At 47.4% G+C, this 12,081-nt stretch overlaps 1 protein-coding gene across 5 annotated transcripts in view; it reads left to right on the forward strand.

Moving 5' to 3' along the window:
* fgf12a (fibroblast growth factor 12a) overlaps nucleotides 1–11,800 on the forward strand; it is a 40,585-nt gene extending 28,785 nt beyond the window's left edge. For all 5 annotated transcript variants that reach the window (XM_062988125.1, XM_062988126.1, XM_062988124.1 and 2 more), the window contains 3 exons: nucleotides 3,011–3,114; nucleotides 10,517–10,715; nucleotides 11,382–11,800. In XM_062988125.1, coding sequence (XP_062844195.1) covers nucleotides 3,011–3,114; nucleotides 10,517–10,715; nucleotides 11,382–11,497 — 419 coding nt within the window. In that variant the 3' untranslated portion in view covers nucleotides 11,498–11,800. The remainder of the gene's footprint in view (nucleotides 1–3,010; nucleotides 3,115–10,516; nucleotides 10,716–11,381) is intronic.
* The last annotated feature ends 281 nt before the right edge of the window (nucleotides 11,801–12,081 follow it).

Below are 12,081 nucleotides of genomic sequence, written 5' to 3' on the forward strand. Positions count from 1 at the left end.
AGCGCAGAGACCACTGTTCCATGTTGTTCATCATGTGGACAAGTGAAAAGCAGGAGGTGGGAGCCTCTAATCCTGCGGGCATTGTAAAGCTTGTCTGACTGTGGTTTTTTTCCTGACCACTGGGTACAGCTCTGTAAATACGGGCACAGAGAATGCATTAAACTTAGCCAAACATGGTCCCTTGATAAGCTTTGCTATGCATTACCATGGATGACAAAGACGTCTCAGCTCCTTTTTTATCCTTGGTCAAAGTCTGTGTTCCCTTTTATCCACCAATTTAGTCATTTCCAATTCCCAGTTGTCAATCCGCTGCCACTTGCACAACCCTCGATCTGATCAAGAAGAGCCAGATCACCACACGCCCCCTGTGGTTGCTTTTTATCACTTGACGGTGCTGGATTCGGCCACAGAGCCATATTCTGTATGGAGAGCCACGCTAAGCTCTGTGTGCCCCCCACCCAATGTACAGTACATAGGCTTCCGGACCAGTCCTGGAGACCGCATGTCACAGCGGCGGCAGGAAGAAACCCAGGTCCAACCTTCCTTTCCTCAAACGCTGGGAAGTCAATTGGTCCAGGTCCATGAGTTCCAGGGCTGCAGTGGTGTGCTAGCGAATTAGACCGCTGTGCCAACTTTTGACCTCAACTGCTTTCATGCTGAGTTCACACTGAGGATCAAATTCTCGGTGCCACCATGAATGATTCATGTCGCGCCACTCAGACGTCCAGAAAATAATAGAGACAGAAAAATGTTCCGTCCCGTTGATGTCCACTGGAATTCTGATTTGACTGAAAGTTCGTGTCCAATTCAGGACCTCACGGACATCCACGAAGTGAAATCAGAATGAACTACGGCCGGTATTAAACGCCTCCTGATCTGCTTTTGATGCCACCGGGTCCGTAACCTTGACTGGTCGGCTGATGGGACCGTACACGTTTGTGGTCATTAATCATGGCTAATATGTTTCTCGTGGCTCCAGGCCAAGTCTGCTCTGCTCATTACGAGTCTGGCCGGCGGGGATTAGATCCAGCTGTGAGGTGGGTTGGAGGACAGACTGACTCCTTAAAAAAAGTGGATTTGTTTGTGTAGGTTCGGGTTGTTTACGTTCCTAAATTGGTGCCTCTTGTTTCCTCCATAAAACCTTGTCGGGTTCTTCAGCTGTGGCTTCTAGTAATGAATAACATTGTGCTGGATGTCTGGAAGTTCTAGTACTTGACTTGGTGGCACGTCCTTCTCATCAAGCCCTCATTAGACCCAAACTGGCACCTCATGTTCAGAGTAAATTTATCTAGATGGTCAAATGTAATCCAAGAGCCACCGAGAAGGTCCCCACAGGTCTACCATAGGTTCAAAGCTGCTGGAACATGGTCAACGCTGTCCACAGTCAAGGGAGTTTGGATGTTCTTTCCAGCCTTCGGGGAGGACCACTGTTCTGAGTACTTTTTTATTGCCTGCAGTCAAACTAGCCCTATTTATATGACCACCGTTAAGGAGTTAGGAGAAGCTTTGCAGTCCCATTCCCATTTAGAGGCTTCTGTTTAAGAAAGAACATTATCCAAAATCGACACCCTAAATCTTGAAGCAACTGGGCGCATGAAGTAAAGCAGCATCTAGGATCATAGTGATACGAAGCTCACTTGACTGTAGACAGTACAAGTTACCATGTTTGTCTATGGAGATCACACACGTGAGGAATGTGAGGCTATAAACTTGAAATCTACTACTCCAAACAGGGTGTCTACATACTTTAGGCCATGTTAGATATAACAACGAGGTACGAGACGTCTCAGTGGATAACCGGTGCCGCCATGTTATTAAAAAAACGCCATGTTGTTAAAAGGGTCCTGAACCGAACCTGACAGGAGGAGATTGCATTTCTCGGCCCTAATTACCGGATTCCTGCTGCATGGATTTTCCTGCTGGTGACCTTGTCGCTGCGGGGTAAATGAAGCAGCACCTGGCATCCGTCAATCATCCCAACAGCTTCTGCTTTAGAGACAGACTGAACAGGCTCGAACGCTGCGGTACGTGGAAAAATGCGCCGTCTCACCGTGAACGAAGCACAAGATGCTCATCATGTGACCGCTGTTTTACCTTGTGTTTACATTGGCAGCGACTTTTTGCCTCTTGTCGCCCAAATCTCGGATCACTCATCGCCTAACATTCACACTGGCAGTGTCAACTGCTTTAGAGACAGACACCTTGAGCTTAGTAAAAACTTGACAGACTCGAACGCTGCGGTACATGGAAAAACCGCCCAAATCGCTGATCGCTCATCGTCTAACGTTCACACCGGCAGTGTCAATGGCTGCTGAACATCATCTGCTTTAGAGACAGACTTGACAGGCTTGAACGCTGCGATACGTGGAAAAATGTGCCGTCTCGCCGTGAACGAAGCACAAAACACTGGGAGCGATTTTTCGCTTCTTGTCGCCCAAATTGTTGATTGCTCAGTGCCTAACGCTCACACCGGCAGTGTCAGCGCCTGTTGAACAGCTTTGAAATGAAGCTGAACATCAACTGAGGCTTTCTTGACCAACCTGTACAAATGCTCTTTTGACTGAACGGGCACAAATTCCCATACGCAGACACACTTCAAACATGACCTAGAGGTCACTCTATTTTAATAGTATTTGATTTTGATATGGGACGTCCAACAAACTCACGGTCAGGTGTCCTCATACTTTTGGCCACATAATACGGACACAAGGTCTCGAATATTCACCCCCCTGCAAGCCATTCAGGTTTCTGTGCAGTTGGGGAAAGGGGGGTGGATTCACACCAAGCACCAGCGCATTCTGATTTCTATCAGAGGAGATCAAATGATCTCGGGGTAACGTGAGTCGGCACTTCTTTATCTGAACCGGCGGCTGCTTGTTACTCCCCGCGTCCACTTACTTTTGTATCGCTATTGCGCTGAACCTGCTGAGCTAGACGCGGTGTGTGTCGGCTGTGTGTGTGTTCGCTGCCCGCTGTAGATCTCTAAACCTCTGCCTGATGTGCGTTTCAGCTCTTTTTAATCTAATCCCGGTCGGACTGCGCGTGGTGGCCATCCAGGGCGTGAAGGCCGGCTTCTACATCGGCATGAACGGAGAAGGTTTCCTCTACAGTTCGGTGAGTTGCCCCTCCTCTTCCTCCATCTGTGGCTGAATTATTTATTAGCCTGAATTTGTGTTTTAGCCTCCGCCAGAGCTCGCTCAGAGACTCTTCATGTGCTCTGTCTTTAATAGTATTGGGACGTGTGTTTTCAGAGCTTTGACCTCAACCCCACTGTGAACTGAGGCTTTCTTGACCACCATTGGTTCCTGACCGGGCACAAATTCCCATACACACACATACTTCAGACATGAAAAGATCACAGAGACGTCGCTCTATTTCAATAGCATTGGTTTTTTAAACAGTATGTCCAACAAGCTCATGGTCAGGTGTCCATATACTTTTGACCCTTGTGTGTATCTACACTATATGGTCAAAAGTATGTGGACAACTTATTGGAAAGGTAGAATGTGGATTGGATAAGCGGTTAAGAACGAAAGCAGTGGAATAGCTGAAGAACAAGGAACAGAACTGTGGGCCTCCCTTTATACTGCTCTAGTCTCATCACATTGGGTGTTGGACTTTGGAACCTCCATTCTGTGCTAACTGTTGTTTCTTATCTGCTTATTAATATCCAGGTTAAATTAAGCATAAAATCTGATTGTTCCGTAACTCTTGCTACGTGCACAGGTCCAGTTCTCTAGCTGGGTGTGGCTAAAACAGACAAACTCATTAATTAAACAGGGTGTCCACATAATTTTGGCTGTACCGTATCTAAAACGTAACTGCGACTGCAGTCCCAGTCTGATCGGTGCGGTACGTAACGGGTTAACGCTCTCCAAGCTGCTCTCTCCCTGCGGGCTCGCGCTGAGTTATGGCGGATGACAGGCGCATGATCTGCTAGCATGGCACGAGCCGGGTAAAACACGCCATTGTGTCGCAGTGAGCTACGACCCCGCCGACGACTTGTAGCGCGCCCGCTCGCGGACCTCTCCATTCTGTTAGAGCTTATCGCCGAGCCGCGCGCTGCTCTTCATTTCCCGCGGCTTTCGGGCCGCTATGGATTTAACGCTCTGATTAATTATGGGAGTAAATCACGTCCCCGGAGCGGCCAGGAAGTTCCCATCCATCACGCTTACCTAATGAATTAGCATCGGCTAATTCAACGTTACCGCCGCTAACGATCGATATCGTGAAGCGGAACCGTGCGTCACGCCGCGCCAAACTAAACGAGAAGTCAAAAAAACGACGTTTGATTCTGTTTAGGATCTGATTTAAGATCTGGAGTGAAGATTTTACTAGATTCTGGAACATGACTAAGTAAATAGAGAAATAAATAAATAAATAAATAAATAGGATTGGCGTCTATTTAGTGCAGGAGCGTAATCTGGGTCAGGCAACCCCCCCCCCCCCCCCCCTCATGGTCCGCCTGACTGATTGATTAATGAGGGGACTCTTATTTTTTGGGACATCAGGAAAAATTGGGACAGTAGGAAAAGATGCATTTGACAAACCATTTTTTAATGCACCAAATTGTGTATGTGGCTCATTAGTCGTGTGCCAGTGAGGGGCTCTCTTCAGCCAGTGAGGGTACCGTGCAACACCCAGAGGTCACCAGCGTGCACGGGGAAATTAAGAACATCCAAACGGGGGGAACAAAACCGAGCGATTGAATTATTCACCCAGGTCTGAATCATGCATGCGGTGCCACTCAGCGTGCCCGCTCATACCGAGCGCCTCTCGTACCAGCCCGCCGAAAATGGAAGGCATTTAATTATCCAGTCCAGGCAGGGTTATTCCGGCGGGGCATAAAAGAAGCCGGGGATTCGCAGTATTGAACCTGGCAGCGTGGCGGGAGAGCCGAGCACTTCACGTTAATAAGGAACCACTTACCGCTGGCATCAGGACCGAAACGCAATACACTTCACGATCGTTCATCACCCGCCGCTCGTATTTCTCTCCGTTGATGTCTCGCCGCTCTCTGTATAATGAGACGGATCCGTTTTTGAACGGCCGGTTTTGCTGTTTGCTGTGTTTTATATTTTATTTTGGAATCGCTGCTGATCAGACGAGGTTATTAGATGAAAGCGGTATTTAAGGTGGAACCGGCGAGTTCGGCCAATTTCCTCTGAAAGAAAAATGCTGAATAACGGCAGAGCTTTAAAAACAGGAGCGGCTTACAGTACTGCGAAAGTTTATTTTATAAGCAATTGAGGGTTAAGGGCCTTGCTCGAGGACCCAACGGTGTCATCCTGGCAGTGGTGGGGCTTGAACCAGCGACCTTTTGATTACTAGTCCGGTACCTAAACCGGCGTTTTTGTACAGCCAAAAAATGTTTAGTCATCTTTACCCCACCTCATTCATTAATTCATTATTTATTTATTTATTCATTCATTTATTCATTTATTTATTCATTAATTTATTCATTTATTCATTTGTTCATTTATTTATTTATTCACTTGTTTATTCATTTATATATTTATTCATTCATTTATTCATTTATTTATTCATTTATTTATTTTCATTTATTCATTTATTTATTTATACCCCGGACAGGTTGCCAGTCCATTACAGGGCAATTTTTAGTAGCTCCACTTAACCTAACTGCATGTCGTTGTTCTGTGGGAGATAACCGGAACGCCTGGAGGAAACCCACAGACACGGGGAGAACATGCAAACTCCACGCAGAAGGGACCCTGATTGCTCAGCCAGGTAATCGAACCCTTCCGAAGTCCGGCTATAGTTTGTAACTACAACGTAATTACATCGCAGTAATAAATTAGTGCAAAACACAAACACAGTGGCGTGTGGTCAAAAGTATTTGGACACCTGACTGTGACCATCTCAGACATCAAAAACAAACAACAGCGCTCTTATTAAAAGGCCTCTCACGAGACTTTGAAGTATGTCTGTAGGGATTTGTGCCCATTCAGTCACAACCGAGCTTTCCTTCATGTGTTTATAGAGCGCAGTCATGCTGAAACAGGAAAGGACCTTCCCTAAACAGTTGCTACAAAGTCAGATGCTTGTAATTTCCATCATATAACTGATTAATTGCGCCTGTTAGAATCTGTTGTGGGGCGTCCCAATACTTTTGTACGGTCCCACCTGACTAATGTGTTACTAAGCAAACGAGAGGAAAAAAACCTGACCTGGCAACCCAGCGGGAACAGAGCGAGCCGAGTGTCAAGGAGACGAGGTCACAGATGGGTGCGGGCGCGGCGGTGGGTCTCACCTTCTGTACCTCGGGGGGTCTGGTGGGAATACGGGAGCACGTGAGCCGAATGTCACGAATCATACCAGCCAAAAGTATGTGGACACTGGAACATGTGCTCCTTTTTGGTAAGACTATTTTGGACTATGCCTGTGGACATTTGTGCACGTGAACCAAAAGAGCGTGTGTTAGGTGAGTCCAGGCTCACAGTCGACATTCTGATTCATCCCAGAATTTAGGTAGGTTCAGTACTATGGATATCTAAGACTATGAGAACAACACTACAGTATATGGTCAAAAGTATTTGGACACCTGACCGTAACCCTGTCGGACATCCTGTTTCAAAGACAAAGTCGATTTCCTCAGCTAGAACAGCAGCCGCTCCTCTGAGAGGACCTCTCACCAGACTTTGAAGTGTGTCTGTGGGGATTTGTGCCCTTATATTCGAAATATGGCAGCATTGGTGGTAAAGAAAGCCTCAGTCGATGACATTAGATATAACTACTGTGCAAACACGTCGTAAAGCAACTCACTTTGAGCACCTCGTACCATCATGCCGGAACAGGAAAGGACCTTCCTCAAACTGTTGGCACGAAATTAAAAGCATATTATTTGTTTTATAGAACAGATTGAGCTCAGATTAAATGTTGGCTTGGCGTGACGGTGGCTTGTTGCTCCGTGTTTTATCCGGGTCGTCTTCGGGCCCCCGGCGTTCTCGTTCTTTCCACCCAGGCGGTTCTCCTCTCCTCCTCCTCCTCCGCAGCAGCAGCACTAGGGCGGGTCGTTCTGATTCACCGGGCGCGGTGCAGCGCAGAAGGATCTGATTAGCGCGGCGTTAATGCCGGCCGGGCCGCCACGCATTAAAATTCCGCTGACGAGCGATTCTAACGAGTCTCAGCTGTCTGAGCCGCTGCGATGAAGAAATACGGCGTTTCATTAAGAAATGGTGGGACGGATCCACTGCCAGATCAGAACGGACTCCGCCTCCCTGCGATGTAGTGGTGCCGTTTTACAGCCACCCATCAGGAGGGGTTTTGTTCGTTCCACTGGGCGTCGGTCTCCTTTCGAAACTTCCTAAATAAATAATTAAATAAATGGAAGGTGTGGGGCCCTCGAGTTAACATCTGGGGATCCAGGGTTCGAATCTCAGCTGTGCTATCGGTCGGTCGGGCGTCTGCCTGGGTACGATTGGCTGATGTCCAAGGATGGTGGTCGAAACAGCCCAGCTGTAGGTAGGTGCACTTGTCGGTGCGCTCTCAGTGCAGGTCCCAGGCCCGGGTAGTAATGGGAGGGTGGGGTCAGAAAGGACGCCCAGGGCCGCTCAGGTGGCGTAGCGGTAAAAACACACGCTGGAACCAGAGCTGGGATCTCGAATACATCGTATCGAATCTCAGCTCTGCCTACTGGCTAAGGCTGAGTGGCCACATGAACAACGATTGGCCTGTTGTTCAGATATGGGCGGGACTAAGCCGGATGGGGTCTCTCTCCCATGACTGGTACAACTACGACTCTGCTGGCTGATTGATGGCGCCTGCACAGAGATGAGAAAAGAGTGCTCTCAGGGCGCGTCTCTCCGAACACAACGCTGAGCTGCACCGCACTCGTCAAAGTGTAGGTGATGAGATGCATACGGCTGCTGCCCACGTGTCGGAGGGGACGTGGTGCTGAGTAGTGATGATCCACCACAGATATGGAAAGAACATGCTGAACTCCGTCAGACCGGAGGCAGGGTTTGAACCCATGTCTCCAGGACCCATTTTGCTGTGCAGCACCCACTCTAGCAGCTGCGCCAACTCGCCGAGCCCGAGCATAGATGTTGAAGGCAGGGATTGAACCCAGGTCCCAGGATCTGAGAGAGGGCTGCACCCACTCTACCAAGTGAACCTCTGTGGTACTTGGATGGGTACTGAGATAGTAAATAAAACACGTTATAACCTGCTTGACAGACATCACATTTTTTTCCTTATCAGTCTTGTGGAAAGTTTTTTTACGGAACTTTGGAGTGTGTCTGTGGGAATTTGTGCCCATTCAGTCCATAGAATCGGTGAGGTCAGGCACTGATGTGAAAATAGAAGAGAAAAGAAAGTTGGGTTGAGACCAGGAACATGCTAATGGATGCAGTCCGACTAGACCTGGTCATACGGGCACTGAGAAGTCACCAGCTCTAGTCGAACATGATTAAGGTTGAGTGGTCAGGAGACTGTTCTGGTTTAAATGACGTTATGAAACATTCCACATAACGGGGGGGGGGGGGGGGGGGTTCCGTGCCTAGATGAAGGGTTCTCCTCTATTATTCACAACATCTTCACTGTGTCCTAGTTTTTCTCTTTTAGGCAGCGGTTACCCCCAGCGCTCTCCGCTCGTACACCGAGGAACATCAAAGCCAGGCAGAGAGCGCCCGCTTCACTCGTTCATCCTGGCTCTGCTTCACACGCGCAGACCTGTGACTCATTTAAACGCACGCCGACGCGCCAACACACCCACCCGCACTCGCTCGCTCAGGCTTTTATTTTTAACACGGGGAGCGATCGCCACACGTTCATCAACGAACCGTTTACTGTCTGTTTTTACTGCACTTTACCCTGGTCAGGGTCACGGTGGGTCTGATTCAATGAGCCAAAGGCAGGAAACACCCTGGACAGGTTGCGAGTCTGTCACACACACACACACACACACACACACACCCACACACACACCTTAAAGCTAATGTAACGTAATGTAATTTAATTGCAGCCTGACTGACGCCGCCGTAACTCCGCAGCTATAAAACGCGTCCAATAATTCTCCGTCGCCGTGGAGACCGTTCCCGCCTCGATCCGCTCCGGTCCGAGTGGAATCCGATCGCTGATCCGGCCGAGTTTGCAAAACCGGTTCGTTTGACCTCAGGCGTCTCCACTCGGCCCTCACTGACCGATCGATTACAGAACCGGGGATCGATTTCTGCTTCTGCTAATCCAACACTGAACAGCATCCACTTATTTACATACTCCTACACTCACTCACTCACTCTTACACTCATTCATTCACCATCTCATTCACCCAGTCACTCGCCCCCCTCACTGACCGATCGATTAGAGAACCGGGGATTGATTTCTGCTTCTGCTAATCCAACACTGAACCGCGTCCACTTATTTACATACTCCTACACTCACTCACTCACTCTTACACTCATTCATTCACCATCTCATTCACCCAGTCACTCGCCCCCCTCACTGACCGATCGATTAGAGAACCGGGGATTGATTTCTGCTTCTGCTAATCCAACACTGAACCGCGTCCACTTAATCACTCACTCACTCACTCACTCACTCTTACTTGTTTACTCATTCACTCACTCATTTACTCATTCGCTTAATCATTCATTTACTTGTTTACTTATTCACTCACTCAGTCACTCATAGACCCCCTCATTCATTCCCTCACTTATTCACTCGCTCACTCGTTTACTCATTCACTCAGTCACACATTTACTTACTCACTCATTCACTCACTCACTTGTTTACTCATTCATTCACTCATACATTTACTCACTCACTTAGTCACTCATTCATTCCCTCACTTATTCACTCGCTCACTCGTTTACTCATTCACTCAGTCACACATTTACTTACTCATTCACTCACTCACTTGTTTACTCATTCATTCACTCATTCACTCACTCACTCATTTACTCATTTGCTCAATCACTCATTTATTCATTCATTTACTTGTTTACTTATTCATTCACTCATTCGCTCACTCACATGTTTACTCCTTCACCGTCTCATTCACTCACTCGTTTACTTATTCATTCACTCATACATTCACTTACTCACTTAGTCTTCAACTTACTTACTCATTCATTCGTTCACTCGCTCACTTATTCACTCAAGTGTCTTTGGTTTCTTTCTAATCCAGCAGAAGTAGGAGAAGGTCGGTACTTTTAATGCTCTTACTGGCAGTGACGTCTAGCAAAGAAGAGAAATAAAAGGACGAATGAACATAAAGTTTGTCTGGATAGGACAGTGTGTGTGTGTGTGTGTGTGTGTGTGTGTGTGTGTGAGGTGAAGGTCTGTAGGTTCATCATTGTTAGCTACAGTCCTCGTATCTAATATAGCAGGATAAGAGATGCCCTCACCCTCTGTACCCAGAGTAGCTGGCACAACATCTGCTGCCCGACAGAGTGGCACCATAACACGCACACACACACACAGACTGGGCCCTGGTCCAGTCGGTGTTTCCCTCAGGACTGTGGGAACCTCTAACATGTTGCTCTGTGCCCCGCAGGAGATCTTCACCCCCGAGTGTAAATTTAAAGAGTCTGTGTTCGAGAACTACTACGTCATCTACTCGTCCACCATGTACCGGCAGCAGGAGTCGGGCCGCGCCTGGTTCCTGGGTCTCACCAAAGAGGGTCAGGTCATGAAGGGCAACCGGGTAAAGAAAACCAAGCCGTCCTCGCACTTCCTGCCACGCCCCATCGAAGGTACGCTCACCTTCATCTACTCATCTTCTTCTAGAACGTCCTCCCACTCACTCATTCACTCACTCACTCATTCACTAACTCACTCATTCACTCACTCACTCATTCATTCACTCACTCACTCACTAGCTCACTCATGCACTTATTCTTTTAGCCACTCACTCACTCATTCACTCACTCATTCATTCACTAGCTCACTCACTCACTAATTCACTCACTCATTCATTCACTCACTCATTCACTCATTTACTCACTATTTTATTCACTCATTCACTCACTCATTCACTCATTTACTCACTATTTTATTCACTCACTCATTCACTCACTCACTCACTCATTTACTCACTATTTTATTCACTCACTCACTCACTTGTTTACTCATCAACTCATTCATTCACACACTCATTCATTCACTCACTCAGCCGCTCATTCAATCGCTCTCTCCTTTATTTATTCACTCACTCATCCCTGTACTCATTGACTCCCTCATTCATTCACTTGCTCATTCACTCACTCACTCCTTCACTCCTTTATTAGGATTATTGCTGAATGCTCTTCATCGTTATCATGCATTATTAATATTGATGATGATGATGATGAAGTTGAAGTGTCCCAACTTTTACTGAACCGAATGTTTCTGAACGTGTTTTCTGTCGTGTCGTGCTGCAGTGTGTATGTACCGGGAGCCGTCGCTGCACGAGATCGAGGAGAAGCATCGCTCCAGGAAAAGCTCAGGAACTCCGGCCATGAACGGCGGCAAAGCTGTGAACCAGAACTCCACATAGCAGGACCTAAACGCACACACACACACACACACACACACACACACCTGCATAAATATACCCACACACACACACACTTGACGCCTGCTGAACAAGCCGTGGAGGAAACACCACCGACCACCGACATACTGAACTACCGAGAACCTTCAGAGGAACGTGGAGGTGGACGTAGACGTGGGGAGGGAGGCGCAGACCAAACGTCTGGATCTGGACTCGACTCTTATGCAACAACAACCTCGAATTGTAGGTTCGAATTGCAGGAATGTTACCGGATGTTCTGAACTGTATAAATGAGCTTTAAATCACTGGGATGTGTTTATATGATTACTGCTGAATGCTCCTTATTATTATCGTACGTTATTAATATTAATATTGATGATCGATTGCTTTGATGATTCCCTTAATTCTTCATTCTGTTTCGTTCTGAGCAGATGTGAGTAATATTCTGATTATTATTACAGTTTGACTTGCTTAACGGCGAATGCACTTTTGCACTTGACGCTGATAACGGCGGCTCACAGCGAGCGAGCGTGTTATTATTGTTCTTATCATGAGACGGACTGGCGATTATGAATGTACGTGGAATA

The sequence above is a fragment of the Trichomycterus rosablanca genome, chromosome 25 (assembly GCF_030014385.1).
Source record: "Trichomycterus rosablanca isolate fTriRos1 chromosome 25, fTriRos1.hap1, whole genome shotgun sequence".
NCBI lineage: Eukaryota > Metazoa > Chordata > Actinopteri > Siluriformes > Trichomycteridae > Trichomycterus > Trichomycterus rosablanca.